This window comes from Zalophus californianus, chromosome X, assembly GCF_009762305.2.
Source record: "Zalophus californianus isolate mZalCal1 chromosome X, mZalCal1.pri.v2, whole genome shotgun sequence".
Classification (NCBI taxonomy): Eukaryota; Metazoa; Chordata; class Mammalia; order Carnivora; family Otariidae; genus Zalophus; species Zalophus californianus.
Window position 1 is genome coordinate 101432832 of NC_045612.1, and position 27548 is coordinate 101460379.

Below are 27548 nucleotides of genomic sequence, written 5' to 3' on the forward strand. Positions count from 1 at the left end.
TGTCTTCACAGGTAACATGATGACAATTAATTCATATCCTTCAATAATCACTCTCAACGTGAATGGCCTAAATTCTCCCATAAAATGACACAGGGTTGCAGATTGGATAAAAAGACAGGACCCATCCATATGCTGTTTACAAGAGACTCATTTTGAACCTAAAGATACGTCCAGACTGAAAGTGAAGGGATGGAGATCCATCTTCCATACCAGCAGACCTCAAAAGAAAGCTGGGGTAGCAATTCTTATATCAGACAAATTAGATTTTAAACTAAAGTCTGTAATTAGAGACACAGTATGACACTATATCATTCTTATAGGGTCTATCCAACAAGAAGATCTAACAGTTTTAAATATCTATGCCCCCAACATGGGAGCAGCTATCTACATAAGCCAACTGTTAACCAAAATAAAGAGTCATATTGATAACAATACGTTAATTGTAGGAGACCTCAATACTCCACTCTCAGCAAAGGACAGATCATCTAAGCAGAAAATCAACAAGGAAAGAAGAGCTTTGAATGACACACTGGACCAGATGGACCTCATATTTACAGAACATTCCACCCTAAAACAACAGAATACTCATTTTTCTCGAGCACAAATGGAACTTTCTCCAGAATAGACCACATACTGGGTCACAAATCAGGTCTCAACCGATACCAAAAGATTGAGATTATTCCCTGCATATTCTCAGACCACAATGCTTTAAAACTGGAACTCAATCACAAGAAAAAATTTGGCAGAAATTCAAACACTTGGAAGCTAAAAACCACTCTGCTCAAAAATGTTTGGGTCAACCAGGAAATCAAAGAAGAACTTAATTCATGGAAATCAATGAGAACAAAAACACATCAGTCCAAAACTGATTGTTTTGGAAAGGCGGTCCTAAGGGGGAAATACATAGCCATCCAAGCCTCACTCAAAAAAATAGAAAAATCCCAAATTCACCAACGAACTCCACACCTTAAAGAACTAGAGAAAAAGCAACAAACGATGCCTAGGCCATGCATTAGAAGAGAAATAATTAAGATTAGAGCAGAGATCAATGAATTAGAAACCAGAAACACAGTAAATCAGATCAATGAAACTAGAAGCTGGTTCTCTAATAAGACGATAAACCACTGGCCAGACTTATCCAAAAGAAGAGAGAAAGGACCCAAATTAATAAAATGATGAATGAAAGGGGAGAGATCACAACTAACACGAAATAGAAACAATTATTAGAAATTATTAACAACTATATGCCAATAAACTGAGCAATCTTGATGAAATGGAGGCCTTCCTGGAAACCTATAAGTTGCCAAGACTGAAACAGGAAGAAATTGACAACCTGAATAGGCCAATAACCAGTAACGAGATTGAAGCAATGATCAAAAACCTCCCAAAAAACAAGAGTCCAGGGCCTGATGGAGTCCCTGGGCAATTCTACCAAACATTCAAAGAAAAAATAATACCTATTCTCCTGAAGCTGTTTCAAAAATAGAAACAGAAGGAGAACTTCCAAACTCATTCTATGAGGCCAGCATTACCTTAATCCCCAAACCAGGCGAAGACCCCATCAAAAAGGAGAATTTCAGACTGATATCCCTGATGAATATGGATTCCAAAATCCTCACCCAAATTCTAGCTAATAGGATCCAACAATACATTAAAAGGATCATCCACCACGACCAAGTGGGATTTATCCCTGGGATGCAAGGGTGGTTCAACATTTGCAAATCAATCAATGTGATAGAACACATTAATAAGAGGAGGGAGAAGAACCATATGGTCCTCTCAATTGATGCAGAAAAAGGATTTGACAAAATACAACATCCTTTCCTGATTAAAACTCTTCAGAGTGTATGGATAGAGGGATCATTCCTCAAGTTCATAAAATCCATCTATGAAAAACCCACAGCGAATAGCATCCTCAATGGGGAAAAACTGAGAGCCTTTCCCTTAAGATCAGGAACACGTCAAGGATGCCCACTCTCGCCACTATTGTTCAACATAGTACTAGAAGTCCTAGCAACAGCATTCAGACAACAAAAAGAAATAATTGTATTCAAATTGGCAAAGAAGAAATCAAACTCTCTCTTTTCGCAGACAATATGACACTATGTGGAAAACCCAAAAGTCTCCACCCCCAAATTACTAGAACTCATATAGCAATTCAGTAATGTGGCAGGATACAAAATCAATGCACAGAAATCAGTTGCTTTCTTATACACTAACAACGCAACTGTAGAAAGAGAAATTAGAGAAACGATTCCATTTACAATAGCACCAAAAACCATGAGATACCTCGGAATAAACCTAACCAAAGAGGTAAATATCTATACTCTAGGAACTACAGAACACTCATGAAAGAAATTGAGGAAGACACAAAAAGATGGAAAGATATTCCATGTTCATGGATTGGAAGAATAAACATTTTTAAAATGTCTATGCTACCCAGAGCAATCTATACCTTCATTGCCATCTGATCAAAATTCCAATGACATTTTTCAAAGTGCTAGAACAAACAATCCTAAAATTTGTATGGAATCACAAAAGACCCCAAATCACCAAGGAAATGTTGAAAAAGAAAAACAAAGGTGGGGGCATCATGTTGCCCGATTTCAAGCTCTATTACAAAGCTGTGATCACCAAGACAGCATGGTACTGGCACGAAAACAGACATATGGACCAATGGAACAGAATAAAGAACCCAGATATGGACCCTCAACTCTATGGTCAAATAATCTTTGACAAAGCAGGAAAAAACATGCAATGGAAAAAAGTCACTTCAATAAATGGTGCTGGGAAAATTGGACAGGTATATGCAGAAGAATGAAACTTGACCATTCTCTAACAGCATTCACAAAGATAAACTCAAAGTGGATGAAAGACCTCAATATGAGACAGGAATCCATCAAAATCCTAGAGGAGAACATAGGCAGTAAGCTCTTTGACATCACCCACTGCAACTTCTTTCAAGATACATCTCCAAAAGCTAGTGAAACAAAAGCAAAAATGGACTTTTGGGACTTCATCAAGATCAAATCTTCTGCACAGCAAAGGAAACAGTCAACAAAACAAAGAGGCAACCCACAGAATGGGAGAAGATATTTGCAAATGACACTGCAGATAAAGGGCTGGTATCCAAGTTTTATCAAGAACTTCTCAAACTCAACACCCAGAAAACAAATAATCAAGTCAAAAAGTGGGCAGAAGATATGAAGACACTTCTCCAAAGAAGACATACAAATGGCTAACAGACACATGAAAAAATGTTCATCATCATTAGCCATCAGGGAAATTCAAATCAAAACCACCTTGAGATACCACTTGACACCAGTTAGAATGGCAAAAATGGACAGGGCAAAAAACAACAAATGTTGGAGAGGTTGTGGAGAAAGGGGAACCCTCTTACACTGTTGGTGGGAATGGAACTTGTTACAGCCACTTTGGAAAACAGTGTGGATGTTCCTCAAAAATTTAAAAATAGAGCTACCTATGACCCAGCAACTGCACTCCTGGGTATTTACCCCAAAGACACAGATGTAGTGAAAAGAAGGGCCATATGCACCCCAGTGTTCATAGCAATGTCCACAATAGCCAAACTGTGGAAAGAGCCGAGATGCCCTTCAACAGACGAATGGATAAAGAAGATGTGGTCCATATATACAATGGAATACTACTCAGCCATCAGAAAGGATCAATACCCAACTTTTACATCAACATGGATGGGACTGGAGGAGATTATGCTAAGTGAAATAAGTCAAGCAGAGAAAGTCAATTATCATATGTTTTCACTTATTTGTGGAACATAAGGAACAGCATGGAGGACACTAGGAGAAGGAAGGGAAAAATAAACGGCAGGGGGAATCGGAGGGAGAGCTGAACCATGAGAGACTATGGACTCTGAGAAACAAACTGAGGGTTCTAGAGGGGAGGGGGGTGGGGGGATGTGTTAGCCCGGTGATGGGTATTAAGGAGGTCACGTACTGCTTGGAGCACTGGATGTTATATGAAAACAATGGATCATGGATCACCACATCAAAAACTAATGATGTATAATATGGTGACTAACATAACGTAATAAAATTAAAAAAAAAAAGAATGGAATATTATGCAGCCATCAAAAAACCGAAATCTTGCCATTTGCAATGACATCGATGGAACTAGAGGGTATTATGCTAAGCGAAGTCAATCAGATAATGACAAGTATCATATGATCTCACTGATATGAGGAATTCTTAATCTCAGGAAACTGAGGGTTGCTGGAGTGGTGGGGGGTGGGAGGGTTGGGGTGGCTGGGTGATGGACATTGGGGAGGGTATGTGCTATGGCGAGTGCTGTGAATTGTGTAAGACTCTTGAATCACAGACCTGTATTTCTGAAACAAATAATACATTATATGTTAAAAAAAGAAAAGATAAATCACAGTTCTGTACTTCTGAAACAAATAACGCAACATATTTTAAGAAAAAAGAAAAAGAAGAAGATAACAGAAGAGGAAGAAAAGGGGAGTATGTCAGAGGGGGAGACGAACCATGAGAGATGATGGACTCTGAAAAAGAAACTGAGGGTTCTAGAGGGGAGGGGGGTAGGGGGATGGGTTAGCCTGGTGATGGGTATTGAGGAGGGCACGTTCTGCATGGAGCACTGGGTGTTATGAACAAACAATGAATCATGGAACACTGCACCAAAAACTAATGATGTAATATATGGTGATTAACATAACAATAAAAATTAAAAAAAAAAAAAAGAAAAGATAGTAGGAAGGTTAAAACGAAGGGGGGGAAATCAGAGGGGGAGCGAACCATGAGAGACTATGGGACTCTGAGAAACAAACTGAGAGTTCTAGAGGGAAGGGGGGTCGGGGGATGAGTTAGCCTGGTGATGGGTATTAAGGAGGGCATGTCCTGAATGGAGCACTGGGTGTTATACACAAACAATGAATCATGGAACACTACATCAAAAACTAATGATGTAATGTATGGTGATTAACATAACATAATAAAATTAAAAAAAAGATAATTCCCAAAATAGACTTCCCCCAAAAAAGAAAAAGTATTTGCTAAGTGTAATAATAATTTTAACTTCTGTAATGAGTCTCTAATTGAATCTCTCTTGAATATATGTAAAGGGAAAAACTAGCTCAAATTGCTATAATATTGTTGTATGTTCACAGTATAAAAATTTTAAAAAAATCACCAAAAATCCCCCCCCCAAAAAAATCAGTCTTAGGTCCTGGAAACACTCTCATAGCAGAGTTGCATAGAAGTTAGGATCAATTTAAAGACAATTTTCATTTTGGCTGTACTTTATCAAATGCAAAGTCTTACTTACAGAATATTAAGGTACAGTTAACATTAATTGTGAATTTTAGTATTAATTATACTATAAGTTTCATAGAATGATTGATATTTGGAAAATATGCACAGAATCAGTAAGAGACTCATATTAATTTGTTTGGAAACTTTTTAATAAAAAGATTTATTTGAGAGAGAGAGAGAGAGCGCGTGCCAGCGCAAGCAGGGGGAGGGGTAGAGGGAGAAGCAGACTCCCTGCTGAGCGGGTAGCCCAATGGGATCATGACCTGAGCCAAAGGCCAATGTTTAAGCAACTGAGCCACCCAGTCACCCCTATTTGGAAACTTTTTTATAACCACAAAATGGGGTTGCTTCAATTACTTGCATACTTCAAAGTTTTACAGGAACATTTTCCTTATGGATGCCCCAGTTCTTGTGCAAGTTTGTAAGTGATCTTCATGATCCTGGTAGGCTAAATAGAGAGGCTACAGTGCTGCTAACAGAGAGCATGTTAGCTTAAAAATCATGTTTCTAAGTTTTTAACATGGATTTTGGTATAATGAACTGATTTATCTATTCCTTAACCATGTCCTTTTTGAACTAACATTAAATTTGTGATTCCTGTCAACATCATTTGATTGGATAAGTATGGGGTAGTTTGAGAGAGTGGTGGATGGTAGAAATTCTTATTAGAGAAATTTTTCACAAATATAATTTTTATGAAGCTTATTGTTACTATATAAGATGGGAACAAGAACTTTAGTCTCAAGAAATTGTTGGCTTTCTAGAATTTTAATGAGAGTAAGTGGCAGATTAGATTGGGTACCTAGTGATCTAATTTTCTTTCCTGTAGCTGTGTTATACTGAGAAGGGGGATTTCCAAATTTGTACTTCTTTTTTTTTTTTTTTTTTAGAAGGATGCAACATAACCTTCTCTAAGGTTTGTTTTTATAATTTTTTATTTAAACACAAAAATGGTATAATTAAAATTTTAGAAAATTTCACAACTATGGTAAACAATCTGGCTACTATATCATTACTCTGATTATTCATTAATGAATCTTAATTTCCTAAGATTTTATGTCGGACAGTTTTTAACTGATCTGCTTACTTCAAAGCAAAAGATTTTCAGTGTATGAGATAATAGAATTTCAGGACAATCTAGACCATTTTTATATCTAATAATTTGCTTTATTTTTATCTATTTAGATTATACTTTATTCTTAATTTTGTTTGTAAAATGTTCTTTCATCTATAGATAGTCTCCTTATCAATCAGGTATAAAAAAAGACCTGGTTTAGATGAATTATTTTCCTTTATTAATATTAAAATTACCAAGAAAATAGTTGTATCAAACATTTATTTGGAAGCATATATATGCAGAGCTCATTACCCCCTTCTTTAAGCTATAAAATTGTTTCACCACAATTTTCAGAGGAGATAGTATAATTATCTAATAGGGTTAGTGATGTTTTCTACATTAAACTGTGCTTCCCTTTCAATTTCTAATTGTAGTTTCCTGTATGTTAATTAAGAATCTGAAGACATTCACATTAAGGAAATGTTTAAATAAAAGTAGTCATTATTAGTATATTAAACTAGCAGAATGCCTCAAAACCACCATCCCTTGAATGTTAGATTATGGTATTTAAGGTGATACTTAATAGTAAGTCTGCTGAAGATTGTAATTAAATAGTACAGACTGATAACACAGACAAGGACTCCTCTTATCTTAACTGTGTAACTGCATTTTTAGTATTTCGGTGTATAGCTCATTAAGTACTTCATATGAGTGGTACCATTTGAGTTTGGTCAACCAAATTTTGTCAGATTGGTAAGGACAGGGATTATAGTCAGTTTGGCTCACCTCAAAGCCATTTAAACCTCTCATCTTCTCTTCACATCATTGTGAAGGATTTTTAATGGCAGTAACTCTTCTAATTATATATTTTAATGGGAAGACATTCTGCAACTGGTCTGTATAACTAACAGTGGGGCATGGAAATAGTACTATTTGCAGTTGTCTAGCCCCTCCATAGCAAATGAGATTTCCCCACAGTTGGACTCATTTCCTCTTCTCTTACTCTGTCCTCAGTTCTGGGCACTTTGATTTATGTCTCCTATTTCTCCATGTGATACTTGGGGATAATGGTCTACACAGAGTTCACACTCAATAAATGTTGTTAATTGACAGGCACATCATTCTTTGACTCCAGTCTCCAAAGGAAAAAACTTTGTGCTTGTGTGTGTGTGTGTGTGTGTGTGTGTGTGTGTGTGTGTGTGTGTGTGAGAGAGAGAGAGAGAGAGAGAGAGAGAGAGAGAGAGAGTGCAAGATGGAGAGAGAGAGAGGGAGAAGGTCATAGTGGTCATTGTTGTTGGAGGAAATTAGTCACAAAAACGAATATGAGTAGGAATCTGGCCTTTGTCTCTCATAATTCAATGATGTTTATAAATAAAAGTTAAAAAAAGCTCTTTTAGTAAATTCATGTATTATATTCACTAGGGGTATATATTTTATATAAACCTATTAACTTTTAAAAACTATTATGTTAAAAAAGCAATTGAATAAAAGTTAGTGTTGTCGAAAAGACCTCTAGAATTTAGTCTACAATCCTCAGGCCTTATTTTCATGGACTTAGTAAATTTCTTTTACATTTTAGGCTATTATATTAGATGCCAAATGGGATTATAATGACCTTCACCTAATATGCAATAAAAATTGGAGACTATTTATTAAAACTTCATTTTGAGTTTTCATTCTAAACACAGGTTTTACATTATTCTCCTCTGGCTTCATGGCTAATGATGAATATACTTGATGAGGAATACTTCACTTTAAGTGGCAGTTCTGAAGTATTTGCATGGAAGGTGGTGCACAATTAAAATTATTCTAACAGTCTGTTATGCACTGTACACAAGGAATAAAATTAATGGATGCACTTGAAGTCATGAGCCATTTCCTCTGGGTTAAATATATTTATTCATGGACTATTTCAGAGGTTGTTTAGAATATGAGGTGTAAATGGATTATGATCCATTATCCCTGAGATTCTAATGTACTACTACAAAATGGCTTCCATAAGTATTGTTCATAATGCCTGGTGAGTTAGTGTTTGTATTCTTAAGTAGCTAGCAAAAAATTAGAAAAAAAAGAGGCTCAAATGATTGGTACTTAAAAATTTGCAGATATTCACACTTAAAATGTGTCATAAAATTTAAAATTTTCAGTTGGGTTAAGGAGCATATAATTTTACAAAATACACATAAAACATTTACATATAATAGTAAAATTATTCATGTTCCAGTATTCATTTGGGAAACAGTATCCTTATTTATTCTACAAAATTTTAAGAAACTTTCTCAAAATAGATGGCCAGTTCACGAAGTTGAAGTAACAGCATTTATAATTTTAGTTTGAAATAAACATTACATAATGTGCCGTGTACCAGTGCTTTTGATCCTTCCCCCAAGTATTTTAAGCAAAAGCAAATTTGAAGCAAGAGAGACTATGTGCATGTTTGTTTTTGGCTTTTTATGTCTATGGGTATTGCTCCCCTAATGTTCATATTTATATGAAGTGAGGTATTGATTTGGTCTTTTGTGAGTTCACAAGTATACTGTATTTATTCCTTACCTACTCTAAGCTGGGAACTCTATCAGATACTGCCAGTGGAGACCTTTTTCTCAGAGGGGTCTAGAGTTTAGAAGGACAGGCTATACTCTTGTTGAGCAGGAAGTATATTCACACATGAAGTAATATAATACATGCAAATCCTTCATAATAGGATATCTGATTCTCTGTGGTTAACGTCATGTTTTTGCCAGTGACATGTAGAAGTTTCTGTTTTTAATTTTTGGCATGGTTGCCCTTTATAACTTTAATTGCAAATGAGTATGGATATATGGCCAAATACTCCAAGCGTTGCTAATAAACTCATGACTTTATCACTGGTTGATATGATTTCTTTTAAAAATGTCCATATGCATTTTCTATATCCCGTATTAGTGTCCTATTATATAAAATGAGCACTAACTTTAAAAATACTAGTCATTGGGGTGCCTGGGTGGCTCAGATGGTTGGGCGACTGCCTTCGGCTCAGGTCGTGATCCCGGAGTCCTGGGATCGAGTCCCACATCAGGCTTCCTGCGCGGCGGGGAGTCTGCTTCTCCCTCTGACCCTCTTCCCTCTCATGCTCTCTGTCTCTCATTCTCTCTCTCTCAAATAAATAAATAAAATCTTAAAAAAATCTAGTCATTGATTCTTTATAAATGCCCCCTTTCAGTCATTAAAAAGACCTCCCCCCACCAATTTCAACATTTGAAAGATCTGATCTCTCTTTTTTGTTGTTGTTGTTGGCTACATATTATTTGCTGTAACATTGACTAATATTTATTGGTTGCCTGGCGTATGTCAGACTTTGTGTAACTGCTTCATATCTGCTAACTCAGAATCATCATTGGTATCCTATGAGGTCAGTTCTGTTTTAGCCTCATTTCATGGATGAGAAAAATGAGATCCAGTGGGATCAAATAATTGAACCTCATTTACCGATTTAGTAAAAGGAGTGAAATTTGAACTCAGTTCTGACTAATACCAGAGCTCTTACTGTGAATTTCTGCAACTTTATTCCCTTTCACCATTTATCCTAATATGGAGATCGTTATTTTACCTATTATTGTATTTTAATCACCTTCATTCATTTATAAAAATCAATATGTTAATAACTAGAGAGTACTATAGATTTCATAGTGGATTTGTGCAAAACTTGCTTTTCTCATTTATTTTAATTCCTTTTGCTGTGATGTTTAGAATGTGGACATTTTTTTGGCCTAACATATTGAGCTGATAGTTTTGGGGAATGACCAACAAGGACACATTAAATTCTATCCCTAGATTTTAATAGATACCACAGGACCTATTGATAGTTCATTATAGTTTGATTTATATTTTTCTGATTAGATTAACATGTATTATTCATATTGAAAATTACCTTATGGTTTTATTTTTTCATTTGAGAGGGCTGGCTCTTTATATGATTGACCTCTCTCAGGGACAGTGAGGTATTTTTCTGTGTATTTCTTTTTAATTTAGAGAAATGTTAAATAAGACTCAGTGCAATATCAGTTCATCAGTACCTTTGAATTACTTTAGCATCTCTGGCCTACCTATACTGGAATTGGGCCAACATGGTCTTACTTCTTTTCTAAGTGCTTATTCAAGCTTAACATATACTGAAAATATTCCTCTAAACATCTGATCATTTATATCCATGGCACATTTTTGAATCGTTATCTAACATAATGTAACATCTCTCCCTTGTGTATTTTTAAATTACTCCCTTTTGTTTTCTAACAATAATATTAGCATTTTATCATAGTATTTTTTTTTCTCAAACTGAATGCCTATATGACCCAGTTTTGGATTCTTCTCTTACACTTTGTAGCAAACGTGATCGTTTTGCAACTACAGTTATTTAGTGACATGCCCCAAACATATTTTGATACAATTCTTGGTCACTGCTCTAAACCAAATTATCACAAACAGTATATCACACAAAACATCCAGATTTCTCAATAAAGCCAATTGCTTTCTTAACTATTAGAGTATTAGAAGAATTTTTTAGCTTCTACAAACCTTTTATAGTTGTATATATGGAGACTTGCATCTTTTATGTTTTTACACTTTATTTTAAAAGTTACTTTTCTTTAAAAATATGTCAGCCAAAGAAGGAAGAAAAGTTTGTTGCCAATAATATTTGCAAAGGTTGTGTTCTCCAGTGTCCTATCAAAAGTTTGAAATCAGTGAAGTTGGAGTTACATTTCAAATCAATTGAGAGATGTGGTTTGGTGTATAACATAATTAAAACAAAATGAAAACTAGAATATCTGAGCAGAGGAGAGTAAAAAAGAGTAAAATAATCTAGTCATTGAATTCAAATCTCTCTTTTTTTAGGCTTTAAAAAGAGTGGGAAGCATGTTTGTAAAACCACAGGACTTCTATTTGCTAGAGATGGTCTGTAGATTCGTTAACAAACTCCTTGCCCGTTAACCAAATCACATTACTAGGAAGTCGAGTAGAACTAACATTCATAAAAGTAGATTTCTCTTAGACAACTTTGTCTTCACTAAATCACTTTAACCCATAGATATTTTAATCTAGAGGAAGAACCTTACAGTGAGTTCATGATCCCTTTTGAGATCCCTATGGATATATGTAGGAAGAGGAAACATTCAAATAATATTTCAAAAACTATAAGAAAGTTATCAATGCTATCATAGCTGTATTTTAAAATGCATATCATATTTAATATTTTATATAATGTAATTTATTAAGGAAGTTACTATATAAATTTATACGTGTGTGTGTGTAAGAAAACTGGAATTTTGTCAACTAAATATAGAGAGTGAGTATCTTAACACATAGCATTACATGATGTTGTTTTCTTTCTTGATGTGTATAGGGTAATATATACTTGGATTGGCATTAGTCATCACATAGCACATTATGACAAACTTAAGTAAGATAGTATATGTTAAAAGACACCAAATTCCTAAAACATACTGGGTTCTCCAGAAAGCTAAAAGTGATAATGATGTTCTTACGTTTCCATTTTGCCTTTGATAGATTTTTTCTGCTTTAGTTTTGTTATATATGATTTTAAATTATCAGATCAACTTCCACATTTGTAAATGATATGTAAGTGATATGAAAATCCTTTTCATATTAGAAAGATTATTTTTTAGTGCTTGTTTCACTTCTTTGGACCCATGGAAAATCTGCTTATTTCTGCCTTTCTGTAGCAGAAATGGAGAATTACTGCTTTTTGATAAATGCTCCTTTACTTCTTTATTAAAATCCAAATAATACTTCCGCTAATTCCCAAACCATTTAAAAATTACAAATGTTACTGTTTCGATGTACATTTCAGTAGCATACATGATATTTAACAATGATTTGGGAATCCTCCAAAAGATTTTTTTGTCCATGATCCATCTTCCAATCCCTCTCAGAGCTTTGACCCTTTTTGTTTTTATTTAAATATATTCTACTCTTCTACATCTTATGTGTCCTTATTTATTATTTTATTACATTCATACTCTTGATAAGATGCATCTCTAATAATTTACAATCAGTAATCAGAAATCCTGTTGGTACTTCTAGTTCTTTATCAGTGAATAAAGGATTTGTCCAAAATCCTTCATATGATGAATACTTTTAAACTTGAGACAAACGGGTTTTCATATGTCTTGCAGTCTGTGGCTTCAATGGGTATATTTTAAAAATCTTCTTTCTAGAGGGTGTTAATGCTGACAGCATCAAACAAGCCACAGAACAACTGAACAGCCGGTGGATAGAGTTCTGCCAATTGCTAAGTGAGAGACTTAACTGGCTGGAGTATCAGAACAACATCATCACTTTCTATAATCAGCTACAACAATTGGAGCAGATGACAACTACTGCTGAAAACTGGTTGAAAACCCAACCCACCACCACATCAGAGCCAACAACAATTAAAAGCCAGTTAAAAATTTGTAAGGTAAGATTCTTCCTATTTGGATCACAATCAATAGTAATTTCTTGGCAATTTCCAGAAGAATAGCAAATTATTTAATAAAAAACTCCCTTTGAATAAAAAAAACAGAAAGATCAAAATGTAAGTGAAGAGAATGAGTTTAAATAGATAATATATGATGTCTGGATCCTAAATATATATATATATTTAGAGTACTTACACATGGCTAATTGATTTTGTCAGTTTGCAGAATGGTGAAGCAGTTTTGGAGTATGGAAACTACACATATCCTATGAGAAATGGCCGATAATTTGGAGCTCTTTTCTATGACAGCTCATGTGCTAAAAGCAAAACTTTGTCATATGTTAAAAAAGTGGAATCCACACAAACACAAGCAGCTGATGCACTATATAATTGGATATATGAGGAAAATCTTTAAAACTGACAGTTCACTCAAATTTGGATAATTTGAGGAAGGTTTCCTTACCAAAATACCTCATCATTGTGCTTAGAGTCTGGAGGAACCTTAAGGGATAGTAGAGTAACCAGGCATCAGAGCTGTAACCCTTCTGAGGGCAGAAAGGATTAGAGAGAGAGAAGTGACAGAAACCTAGAGCGAGCAAGTTGGACACGCATTTTAAAGACAGCCTTAAGAGCCAGCCTAAGTGCCATCACAGGAAGGGAGCCAGAAAAATCACCATATTACTTCACTCTCCTCCCTGCCTCTAGAATCTGAATCTGGATGGGGCTCCCCATTGGCTAAACTTAATCAGTAGGCAGAGTGCAAAGAGCCCTAGTCTGTTAAGTGTCATTCTCCTGAGTTCTAGAAGTGGACAGTGGATCTGGAGGGCCAAACAAGGTATAACTGGGACCAAGGAACCCAAGAAAGAGATTATAAGAGTATGTCTGCAAATGTAAGAAAATCAGTTATACAGTAATGAAGATGACTTGAATGTTTTGCATGGTTACTATGAGCTGAACACTTTTCATGGAAAGTGGGGGATTGCATACATGAAAAGGTTTCTAGGATAGACATCAGTGATAGACTGAGATGGCTAGGTTTAATCTGAGAAACAGTGAATGGAGGTTAATGAGCATACCTTGAAAAGAATGGTTTAAATACTGGGAGACTGGAGATGGAGAGGCGACAAGGTTAGTTTGGAGGTAGTATTAAACTCAGGAAGGGATGGGAAATTCAAAGCTATTTTGAAGGGAAAAACAGTTGAGGTACCTGATAATTCTTTCACATATTGGTCCTACAGCTTTACTAAGAAATGACTAAATTCAGGAAATAAATTTCTAGATAAAGAATACAGTACAGAAAGGCATTTAGTTTTTTTATGCAAATATGCAAATCTAGGGAATTTCTATACTTAAAGATGCATTTTGCTGTTAATAGAATCCATGACTCCTTTTTTTTTTTTTCCTGTGAATCTGTGGAATACTCCACCTGCATTATTTCTTGTAACAAAATTTGATATTACCTTAACCTGTTTCTTGAGATTCAGATACAAAAAGTAACGATTAAATCTACAAAATACATACAGCCATAAAAGAAATAGTCAACATCTCTAGTGTTGCTGAGAATGATACTAGGGGTATTAGCTACCTTGAGCTGCCTGACAGATACTGCAGGGTTATTGGTGGCTTAAACAACAACCACCGCCAAGGAGCTGAAAGAAGGCCAATGTGAATACTGGACAGAGAGGTGTGAGGGGTGGAGATAAGATGAAGGATGGAGCCCCAAAGACAGGCATATAGGAGACAAAGCAAGGACTCTTGGGGCCTGGAGGATATCGGTCTTTATCTGAGGAGCAAATAGAGATCATTGGTGGTTTCATATCTTAAATAGTCTCTCAAGGCTAAGGAAGTCATCCTAAGGGAAATTATTTCTATTTTGCTGCATTCAGCCACAAGGTTCCAAATTTTGATGACATAATTCCATCCCTTTTCATTATCCCTTCCTCTTTTTCTCTGCACCTTTGGTTGCTATATTAACTTGATGAATCTCCTTGGGTAAGATAGTTAGCAGGATAAGCTCACAATCATTCATGCAAAAGTTAACATTATACTATTTCGCTATGATTAATGCTAGGTAAATAAATTTTTCCATCTTGTTTGTGAGTGCATTCTGTTATTTGAAGATGTTTTCTAAGATTAGACCACAGTATTAGCTCCAAATATAATGCTTGCTAGAACTGGTTCTTCATATGGGGGTTAGAAGCCCTTTGGGAATCGGAAGAAATCCATGGACCCTTTCCCAAGAGAAATGCAAAAGTTTTTCCATTAGATAAACACAAAATTTTCAAGGATAAACAGACTCAGGGAAGATGCCTTACTCAGGAGGACTAACCATATTAAGGCCCTTTTGTGGAAATAATAATTGTTAACATCTTTTAAATGTTAAATATTTCAAGTCAAAATGATCTCTCCTATGGCTTACTCTCAGAACTTTAAGGTCTCAATTGAACATTTGCCCAAATGTTTTATTAGTTTCTGAGTCCCCTTTGTTTTGCAGAACACACTTTAGTATACTGTAGGCTCCTTCAGTAGCCCCCTAAACAGGAAGAATGATGGGCCTCCATCTGGCCAAATGTAAATCGGTTTCTTAAATGTTTCACAGCAGATGGCAATGGTACCATTTGTAAGCCTAGTGTATAAAGTGCATGTCTTTAATTCTATAATCAAAAACACAGAGTATTACCCTTTAGCTTTTGTCTTATTCTTCATCCATGGATATACACCTACCTTCTAGCCCTTGATTGAGAGGCTTTATATTGGAATGGGAGACATGGGTCATCTCCCTATTTATATAAATGGCTTTCCTCTTCACCAGCAAAAGAATTTGATTGTCCGAGATTAACATACCTGAATCAACTCTTACTGTTATAACCACATAGCAACTCTCCTCTGAAAGTTATCCTTTATCTTCCAAAAACTGTTAACAAGTGACAGTGCCCATTAGGTAGTCTTGCTACTGTGAAAGAACCTTTGGGATACATTTATCTTACTGAATCCTAAGACAAAAGTTACTCTCTCCAAAACAGTACGTATGCATCCAAAAAATAACTTGTTCTTTTTTCTTTTTTTCACTTTGACTATCCAGAAGCTCAGATTTATATTTAATTCATAATTACTGTGATTATTTACATTTTCCCCTCCTCCTAATTGTCTTGTAATCCAGTTTTAAAATTTTAATTGTCCTTTTTTTTTTTTTTACATTTTTAAATGGTAAACAATCCCGAAGTACTTTTTTTTCTAAAGGTAGCCGAGGTGTGAATTGTAAGTAAGCAGTCATGGTAATAATACTTAAAGAGCATTTGGACATTCTGTATGAATTCCAATTATATGTGTAGCAGAGACATAGGAATTGCAGCTTCACTGGAAACAAAAGAGTGAAAGCATTCTCATTTAAACAGCACTGTTCCAAAGAAATATAATGCAAGCCATGAATTTGAGCCACATATGTAGTTTTAAATGTTCTAGAAACAATATGGAAAAAGGTAAATGAATTTCAATAATGCATATTATTTAAAACAGTAAATTGAAAATATTATATCAAGACTGAATCAGTATTTGGAACTATGGGTTAATATTTGTCTATTTTCATACTAAGTCTTCAAAATTCAATGTGTTTTACAATGACAGCACATCTGAATTTGGACTGGCCACATTTCAGGTGTTCAGTAGCCACGTATGGCTAGTGACCACCATGTTGCACAGCAGTGGGTCCATGTGATTTTATCATCCAAACCAGAGTACTCTTTGAGAGTGGAAGAGGATGTTATTAACCCTTATGCCAGGACAAGAAAGCAGAGCAAACTCTCACCCTAACTGAAAGAGTGGTAATTGCCTGTTCAGTCAGGAGAAGTAATGCACCCATATAAGAGATAGATAATTATAGACATAAATATGTGCGTGTTTATGTAAGTATTACATAGATTATGTAACCTATGAAATATCCGTGTATAAAGATAAATGTGTAATTTAATGCAGTAGGTATGTATGTAGATATATACTGATTGATGTAATTTATATTCTTCACAAGTGAATTTAAAGAAAAATATTGTTCATTAAACAAGCTTAGAATTTGAAGCAAAGGCACAGCATTTTGAGATAAGAGGGGTACAGAGGAACATTCATGTCTGATTGAGAGGACATAAGGTCATTCATAGCACTTTTCAAGTGCAGATCCATACCCATTAATGCCGTAAATGATGTGATTTTGAAATTTAAAGACAGTTCTATATGATGGTATCTGTTGAATGAAGAGCCAAGGTATTTTTAAATTGATGATCTGTGCCAGAGGCTGGCCTAAACTCTCATAGATATTTCTTACCAATTTTTTGATAAGGGCATTAAGCTAAGCTTGCATCCCTGGCTTTTAACACCTTTCTTTGCAAAAATGTAATCTATGCAAAGTAAAAGTTTTATTTATTTTAATACTCTAAATTACGGTACAGGATGAAGTCCACCAGCTGTCAGCTCTTCAGCCTCAAATCGAACGATTAAAAATTCAAAGCATAGCCTTGAAAGAGAAAGGACAAGGGCCAATATTCCTGGATGCAGACTTTGTGGCCTTTACAAATCATTTTAACCAAGTCTTTGCTGATGTGCAGGCAAGAGAAAAAGAGCTCCAAACAAGTAAGTAAAAATACTTGAAATGGCTACTTGCTATTTTCCAAATTCAGTATTTGTTGGAAAAAGAGAAAGTACTCACATGAAAGAGTAATTTCTATCAAAGGAATCCACCGTCCCTACATTCTGTAGTAATAAGGAGTGAGATACCATTGTTGGAAAACATATGTGTTATATTTTCATTTCTCCCCCTCACCGCCCATAATAATTTCATGACTTTGAGGAACAAATAAAGTATATGGGTTTTTTTGTTTTGTTTTGTTTTGTTTATTTTTAAAATTTTTTATTGTTATGTTAATCACAATACATTACATCATTAGTTTTTGATGTAGTGTTCCATGAGTCATTGTTTGTGCATAACACCCAGTGCTCCACGCAGAACGTGCCCTCCTTAATACCCATCACCAGGCTAACCCATCCCCCCTTGTTTTGTTTTTTAAAGATTTTATTTATTTATTTGACAGAGAGAGAGTTAGCGAGAGCAGGAACACAAACAGGGGGAGTGGGAGAGGGAGAAGCAGGCTTCCCACCAAGCAGGGAGCCTGAGGTGGGGCTCCATCTCAGGACCCTGGGATCATGACCTGAGCCGAAGGCAGACGCTTAATGGCTGAGCCACCCAGGCGCCCCAAGTATATGTTTTATATAGGCATTAACATCTCCTTGGTGGGTTGCAAATTTTACAATCAAAGATTTTGAATACTGGAGGAAGTAAAAGAGCAGTTGAAGGCTTCTTAGTAGGTTTTCATTAAATCCTGTTTGCTTTATGTGCAAAGATATTTAGCTAGGCTTCTTACTAATACTTCTATTCAGTTTATATGAAGATTGTTATAGCTGTAACATACATGTAGCAACTGAAATTCAGCAAAGGACAAATTATTCTCTGGGTAGCATTTTACTGTTGGATCACTGTCACTATGCAGTATCCTCTTTTTCTCATTTAATAGTAAAATATAACCTAAAAGTGGAGCAGTTACACAAATGCCTACCATTTGACCAGCGAAATTTTCCAAGATGTCTCTTTTGTTTCTCACCAGTGTGCTCTTAGGATGTTAATAATATCTGGTCCAAAATAGCCCAACTCATCAGCTTAATTACTAAGAAAAATGCCTTTGACAGACAGGTTTATGAACACTTTCAAACATTAGTGAGTTTTTGGTTCGCCATCCATATATATATATGATTATAGAGTAAAATTGGATTTTAAGGCATTAAGATAATAATATTTAAAAAATGTCTTCCCCAAATTTGTTATGAGAAGCACAAGAACATGTATTTGTTTTCTACTAGAACTTTAATTAGTTGGAAAACATGTTTTTTGACTACTTCTCTTTGTAAATATCCACATAATTTACCAAATCGTAATGTTTCTAAAATGAGTATAGTGATATACATGAAACGTTCCCTGTTTTCCTGGTTTTTAAACTTTGATTTCTTGGTGAGGTCATGGAATGAATTGAATAAAGTAAAAGATAACTGTTTGTTTTTTTTTTTTTTTTCTTTTACTTTAAAGTCGTTTTTGCTGAGGGGTTTATTTTCCTGGTAGGACATCAGGTAATACAATTTCACGGTGATGTCAGCTCCCTCTAGTGGATTTCAGTATACTTGTGGTTGGGTGTCTATAAAATCAACTGGGGAAAAGATTGTGATGTGACTGTCCTAAATTTTCAAACATTGACCTGTTTAACATTAATGCATTTCCCTTGCCATAAAATCTGTAAACTTTATTTCAAAAACGTTCAGAATGTTGATTCTTGTTGACAGCTGAGCTTTGATTATGATACTAAAATATAAATAGGTGATCTATACTATCTATAGAGCCATCAGTCTGCCTATCTATATTATCATGTCTTTTCTTTTATCTTTTATACATATGATGATCATAAAACTGCCAAACATTTTCACTTCATTGATTTGTAAATAAAATGCCCACGGGGCACCTGGATGGCTCAGTCGTTAAGCATCTGCCTTTGGCTCAGGTCATGATCCCAGGGTCCTGGGATCAAGCCCCGCATGGGGCTCCCTGCTCCGCGGGAAGCCTGCTTCTCCCTCTCCCACTCCCCCTGCTTGTGTTCCCTCTCTCACTGTCTCTCTCTCTCTCAAATAAATAAATAAAATCTTTAAAAAAAAATGTCCTCCCTTAACTTTATTTACCAAAACATCTCTACCAATTTTACTCACTCTTTTGGAAATCTTACCTTGATAATTAATAATTATTAATTTAAAATGGATTATATATATGAATTACAAATTATATAATCTATATGTGCATGTATAACTTATGTGTTATATATGTACACTATATATTATATGTATATGATTATATACATATCAATTATAATTGAATTATATATTTTATATATATATTAATTTATATATGTAACTTAATATATTATGTATTGATATATAAATATTATATACCTATATATAAAAGGCAAAAAAAATTCACCATATCAAGTCATATTATAGTTCAGTTTGTTAATTAATCATTATTTCCAAAGAATTTTTACATATGTATGCTTTACTCCCAAACTGGCATGCGGGAGTAAATCTGATTTCTTGTATTACTGCACAGTACTTTGAACATATTAAGTATTCAGCAAATAAGAGCTAACACAAGGGGTGGTAATCCATTCTGACTTTCAACTCTCCTTTCCTTTTTTTTCTTTACTAGTGTTCTCACAATGAAATAAAAACTTGATTTTTAAATGTACTTTGAGTAGTGAAAATTGGTCTAAGGATTTGCTGCTTGGTACCTGGCAGAGATGTTATGAAAAACTAATATTGAAAGATAAAATGCATTCTATATTCATAGTGATTTTTAGTCTATAAATAAATCATATAAATTATCTTAGTCCTCACAGAGCAGTCCTTTAAGAATGTTTTATTATCGCGTGTCACAAGTGACCTCATGGAGCTTGAATAACTGAAAGGATGAATATTAGATTGTATAAGAACTAGCAAGTATACATGGATGTTTGTAGTGACATTATTCATGATAACCAAAAAGTGGAAGCAACTCAAATGCCCATCAGCTGATGAGTAAAGAAAGAAAATGGGCCTCTCTATACAATGAAATATTATTCAATAATAAAGTGTAATGAAGCACCAATACTTGCTACAGCATGGATAGACCTTAAAAAGATGCTAAAGAAAGAAGCCAGCTGCAAAAGACCATATGTTATATGATTCCATTTATAGGAAATGGCTGAAATTGACATACCTAGAGAGACAGAATGTAGATTAATGGTTGCCCGGGGCTAGAAGATTGAGAGAGTAGAATTGTCTCCCAAAACAATTGCGAGGAACCTTTTCTAGAAACTGCAAACCAGAAGGACTATGCTCTTATTTAGAGAAATATAGAAAAAATATAGCACATGGCTTATTACAGGTGGTCTCTTATTTTAAAAAGAAAGGTTTTAAATGTACTTCTTACCTTTAATATGAAAACAAAACTTGTGCTATAGTTTGGATTTATTTCATTTGGAAGTATAAGTCGTGTCAGAAAAATAATTATTAGGTATTTATTTAGTTTTGCAGAAACTGGAGGAAGAGACTACATTAGCTATGACAGAACAAGTTGGTTTCCCCCCGCCCCTTAAAGTTCAGAAGGATTTTCATTCATTCTACAACCTTAGATTTCTGGCCTAGTACTATCTTTTTTAAGAAAAAATTGCTGGCTAACTGAACATAATTTAAAAAGTGTGATAAGAACATGAAACACGAGATCTACCCTCCTAAAATTTTTTAGTGCACAGTAGACTATTAACTTTAAGCACAATGTTGTACAGCAGATCTCTAGAAATTAACTCTTGCATGACTAAAATGTTATACCTGATAAACAGCCACTCCCCATTTCCCCTTCCCTATCACCTGGGCACCCACCATTCTATTCTCTGCTTCTAGGAATTTGATTCTGTTAGGTACCTCATAGAGTAGAATCATGTGGTATTTGTCCTTCTGTGACTGGTTTATTTCATTTAGCATAATGTATTCCACATGCTTCCCTATTGTTGCATATGGCAGGACTTTCCTATTTTTTAAGGTTGAATGATATTCTATTTGTGTATACACCACATTTTCTTTTTCCATTTACCCATTGATAGACATTCAGTTTCTTTCCATATCTTGGCTATTGTGAATAATGCTGCAATAAACATGAGACTATAGATACCTCTTCAAGATCCCGATTTCGGTTCTTTTGGATATGTCCCCAGACATGGCATTGCTGGATTTGTATGGTAGTTCTAATTTGTAATTTTTTGAGGAACCTTTATACTGTTTCCTCTAGCAGCTGCACCATTTTATATTTCTACAAATGGTGGCGAGTTCCAATTTTTCTACATTCTCAGCACTACTTGTTATCTTTTGTTACTTTTTGATAATAGCCACCCCAGCAAGTGTAGGGTGATCTCATTGTGGTTTTGATATGCATATTTCTCATAATTAGTGATGTTGAACATCTTTTCACATATCTGTTTTTATTTGTGTGTCATCTTTGGAGAAATGTCTATTTAAGCCCTTGCCTATTGTTTTAGTCAGATTATTTTTTTCTGTTAAGTTGTAGGAGTTCCTTATATATTTTAAATGGTAACCTCTAATCATTCACGTGGTTTACATTTATTTTCTCCCATTCTGTAGGTTGTTGTTTTATTCTGTTGTTTCCTTTGCTGTACAGAAATTTTTAGTTTCACGTGGTCCCATTTATTTTTATGTCAAATCCAAGCAGTCATTTCAAGACCAATGTTAAGAAGCATTCTTCCTGTGTTTCATTCTAGGAGTTTTTTTTTTTTTCAAGATTTTATTTATTTATTTGAGAGAGAGAGAATGAGAGATAGAGAGCACATGAGAGGGAAGAGGGTCAGAGGGAGAAGCAGACTCCCCGCTGAGCAGGGAGCCCAATGTGGGACTCGATCCCAGGACTCCAGGACATGACCTGAGCCGAAGGCAGTCGCTTAACCAACTGAACCACCCAGGCGCCCTCATTCTAGGAGTTTTATGGTTGCAGTTTTTCAGTTAAGGTTTTAATCTCTTTCAGGTTGATTTTTATATGTGCTGTAAGATAAGGGCAGCCTGCCTAACTCTTGTTTTTTTTAAAGATTTTATTTATTTATTTATTTATTTATTTGTCAGAGAGAGAGAGAGAGAGAGAGAGGAGCAGAGGGACAGGGAGAAGCAGACCCCCCAACTGAGCAGGGAGCCAAACGTCGGGCTCGATCCCAGGACCCTGGGATCATGATCTGAACTGAAGGCAGACGCTTAACTGAGCCACAAAGATGCCCCACTAGTTGAAATTTCTAAAAGAATTTCAGCTGAGGAAATTCAGTAATCTGATACATAATTTTGAAAGCTCTAACTATTATGTTAGCCTCTAGCTGGTTTGTGAGAATCAAGTAGAAGGGTCTGAGTGGAAGCTGGGAGACAGGAAATTGTTGCTATGTATATAGGCCTAACCTTAGACCAGAGTTGTGATAAGGAATATAAAGGAAAGTGGAGGCAGCCCTTGAAGAGGTGATGATCTGAGGAGGAGTGGTAGGAGACACTCTTACAAAATGACAGGGAGTAACTTGTGCTTCCTGTAGGGATAATTGATGAAAATTTCAGGGCAACCAGCAGAAAATGATCTCTGTGGCCATAATTTCAAACACTGTGGTTAGTTCCTGCTAAGGTGCTGATCCACTGTGAAGATGCTGAGACAAGGAAGGGAAACAAAAGTTGTCTTGATGTAACTATTCTAGAGCCAGGTCAGAAAATTTAATGTGCTTGTATATTTAAGTAAAGAATTATTTTATTCTAAGAAACAATCTATATTGCCTTGCTTTTGAACTCCAGAAAAAATTATGAAAAACTGTAAGTGGCTCCTTTTATTCTGTCTTCTTCATTGATACCATCAACATCAAGCATAACAGACATATTTATTTAAGCTAGCTCCGTGCTTTATACCTTGAGGTTCAAGGATTGCTCCTTGACCTTGAGAATCTTGGGGACTATGCTAAGTGCTGAGTAGAGCATAAAAAATTAAAAGATACATATTTTTAAAAAATGATTTACTAGGACTTCTTGAAGATAGGATTACTGAACTAATAGGGCCAATTTTGGAAAATAATGTGGAAATGGGGAAATGCAGCAACCCCCCCAAAACTTATATTGTAATAAATAGTTGAATAGTGTAGTAGTTTATACTTACACAAACTTGGGTAGAAAATTGTGAGGAAAAAAGTGGAGAATGAATCAGTTATTCAAGCATTGACTATTAGGGCATTGCTTGTGAAAAAGACCCAGATTTCAACTGATTACTTGGAGCCATAGCTTTTAAAATTCTCAGGTGATCTTAGATAAAATCCTCATAAACCCATCTATTTTGCTCATATCACAGCACCTAGGGCCTTTGTGGGAATGGAACTTGAGTAGCAGGGACTTGTAGCAGAAGGAGTAGCATAAACACAAAGTCTTGAATAAAGTGATAGATTTTGGGTGGAGGATTTATGATGATGAGAAACTGGGCTGAAAAGTTGATTGACTTCCAACATCAAAGGTCCTTGAGTGTCAAGCTAAGGTGTTAACTTCTGTGTTGGCATTGGAAATTCAAATCTCCATACTCAAAACTCCTTACTTTCCTCAGTCTTTTAAGGACAATTTCTAGTATGTTCATCATCATATACTGTGGGTCCTTGGGTCCCTTCTTCCTTCCGAACATCTTCTGCCAGTGTTAATATTGTAAAGAAATACTTGTTCTCTGCCATGGTTGTTGCCATTTAATAAGGTTTGGAGTTGCAGAAAAAGATCTTTGTTGATTACACTGTTTTGTTGTCATTCTATTAACAATGAGGGATGGGGAAAAGTTGGAATCTACTTGGTATGGAATAAAAAGAAGGATAGCTTCAGTATGAGCATTTCCCAAAATAGATTTATCGAAGAAGTAGAAAGTGCTGTTAGTTAAGTTTCTACACACACACACACACACACACACACACACACACACACACACACACACACCCTTCATATATTAAGCCCTCACTAATTTCTACTTAAAAATGATGACAAATTCAAGTTAGAGCCAACTTCGTATTTACGGCGGATGTTTTAATGTTTTAAAATGCTGTCAGTATTTACAGACTATGAACATATATGCTCTTTCTTTCCTCAAATGGATTATTTCCCACAGCTTCTACATAAGCTCATCCACTCTAAATAAAATGTGAACCATATACATAATTTAAAATTTTCTATTGACTATTAAACAAGGAGATGAAAATTTTAATTGTATTTTATTTAAATAAATACATCCAAATGATATTTTGACAAAGAATCAAAAGTAAAAATTATAGGGATTTTTTTACATTATTTTTGTACTAAGTCTTCAAAATCTGGTGTGTGTTTACATGTGCACAACATCTCAGTTCATACTGACCACATTTCAGGTGCTCAATGGACATGTGTTGCTAGTGGCTACCATATCGGATAACACAGTTTGATATTTCTTCTCTCTACCCCATCATTTGTGTGACAGTTAAGTACTTTTACTTTCCCTGAGTGATTTTAATTTTGGGGCGGGGAGAGAGTTGTGATTTTTCAAAAAAAAATGTGCTATATATAACCTAGTTACATATAACAAAACACTAGGAGTCCTTCACTAGTATTCTCAGGTATGTCTGGTTTAAATGAGATAAACTGGGTGGCTATAATCACTTTTCAGCTACTACAAGGTAAATCATGTTGGCTAGTGAATGTTTTTTTACATCTAGAAGGAAGCTATATGAATAAAGGTATCCTTGGCTTTAATTTTATGTTGTAAACAAAGAAGTCATTTATTTTATCTGCAGTCCAGACCTACCCTCTAAGTCCTGGGTCCTTATGTCCAACTACTACTCCCTTGCCTTTCCAGTTAAATATCTCAAGGTATTGCAAACCCAGTGAATCCCAAGAAACTCTTGATGGGCCACTCTGCAACCAACAACCATTTCCTCTTTGGCCCCTCCAGTATCAGGGACAAGAACCAAGATCTATGGGGTTGTACAGTCAGGAATCTTGGGATCATCCTCCCTATTCCCTGTACCTCACTCACTTCCTCTCCTGTTTCCATTCAGTCTCTCAGCCTATGCAATTTTATAGCCAAAATAGTTCTCAAATCCAAATTTCTTTTCATATTCAGTGTCATCATGTTAGTCCAGGCTACTGTGGTTTCTTGCCTGGACCACTAATTTGCTTCCCCTTCATCCATTCTAGACACTGAGAAGTCTATTTTCTATGCTTCAGCCAGAATGATTTTTCTTACAGAAAATCGAATCATGACACTTCTCTGTGTACTACACATGATGACTTTCTTTTGCTCTTAGTTTAACGTTACCTAAAAGGCTCTGCCTAATATAGGCGTTGCCTATGTACAGTCACAGCCTGATTCATGCTTATTTTCTCTCTACTTCATATTGACGTTTCAGTTCCTGAAAATGACACTATATTCCCTACCTCAGAGCTCTACGTATTCTCCCAGAAGACCTAGCATAGCTATTTCTTACTCCTCCATATCTTTGCTCAAAAGATAATTTTTATGAGCTCCCAGTCTACATATGATGTTCTTTTTTTTAAGATTTTATTTTATTTATTTGACAGAGAGAGAGAATGTGAGAGAGGGAACACAAGCAGGGGGACTGGGAGAGGGAGAAGCAGATTCCCCGCTGAGCAGGGAGCCCGATGCGGGGCTCCATCCCAGGACCCTGGGATCATGACCTAAGCCGAAGGCAGACGCTTAATGACTAAGCCACCCAGGCACCCCTATATATGATATTCTTAATATTTAATGTCATATCACTCTATTTTCTTTTATAAAATTAATTACAATAATCAAAACTATATTAGAATATTATCTGTCTCCATGAGTAAAGTGTGAAATCACTGAATGCAAGGACTCTGTTCTCTTAATTATTGAATCCTTAAAATATATCCCAGAGGTTGAGACTGACCCTCAATAAATAGTTGAAATAATAAATGATATATAGTATAGTAAATATATACATATATTTCTCTTATTTGTATGTATGGGTACACAAATAGGTATAAACATTTTTTTAATGCAGCGGTGGTCATATTTCCATAGAAACACAAAGTAACATTGCTGGTTAGGATATAATAAAAATTGTTGTTCTATCAAGTGTTCTGTTCCAAAATGATACAATTGTGAACATGATTTTGTTGTTTGTCAAAAGAATTCCAGAAGAAAACCAAAACGTGTGTGCATACTGTTTATACTATGAGATTCAATACATACATTTTCTTTACTATTTGTTAATTTTTCACCAACCACACCTTGTAAATTTACAAATGAATTACATCAGAAAAAAAATTGCAATTAAAGGAAGTCTACCTTAGTAGTCTAGAAACCATGAAGTGAGAAAAGGAGATGAGGAATAAACAAAGTCAATTTAAGCTACTCAGTGTTTAGAAACTTCCATGGGGATTAGAAAGGTTTAATAGATGGGATAAGAAGAATGTCTAAATTCTCCAGGTAAATTCTTTCTCCTCTTGTTCACATTCTGGGCTTCACCAAATACTGGTTTTCTCCTGTGTTCCTGGCAAAGGCATTCTTTCTGTGTGTGTGCTCAAGGTTACACTTTCCAACATTTAGTTACTCATTCAACAAATACTGATTTCTTGCATGACACTGTACTGGTCATTGGGGATAGATCACTAAGCTAAAACCACATGCTTTTTGCTGTCATTATGCTTGTAAATTGGGGAAAGATGCAGCCATTAATCATAAAACCAAGCTGGTATTTTTATAATTATAATTTGAGATGAGTGCTTGAACAGAAAAGGCCAAGGCCAAGGTTCTGCTACTAAGGAAACTTACCCAGGTTGGGAAGGTCAGCAAAGATTTCCTTGAGAATGTACTGCTTAACACAGAAGCCAGAGGATGAATAGGAGTTAATAAGACTAGGGGGGTTAGTAAGTGATGGCTAGTTAAGAATCTTAGCAGAGAAGTCTTGTTTCCCTGGGGCACAGAGGGCAGTGGGTGATGAACGATGAGTCTGGAGAGGTCGACAGTCTAGGGGGCCTTATATGAACCATGGGTGAGGATGCTAGAAAAATGAAACAGTATTGATAAATATTATGCTGT

At 35.4% G+C, this 27548-nt stretch overlaps 1 protein-coding gene across 2 annotated transcripts in view; it reads left to right on the top strand.

Moving 5' to 3' along the window:
- The window catches only part of DMD (dystrophin), a 2214577-nt gene that overhangs the window by 833207 nt on the left and 1353822 nt on the right, over window positions 1–27548 (top strand). For both annotated transcript variants that reach the window (XM_027607979.2, XM_027607980.2), the window contains exons 20-21: window positions 12582–12823; window positions 17263–17443. In XM_027607979.2, coding sequence (XP_027463780.1) covers window positions 12582–12823; window positions 17263–17443 — 423 coding nt within the window. The remainder of the gene's footprint in view (window positions 1–12581; window positions 12824–17262; window positions 17444–27548) is intronic.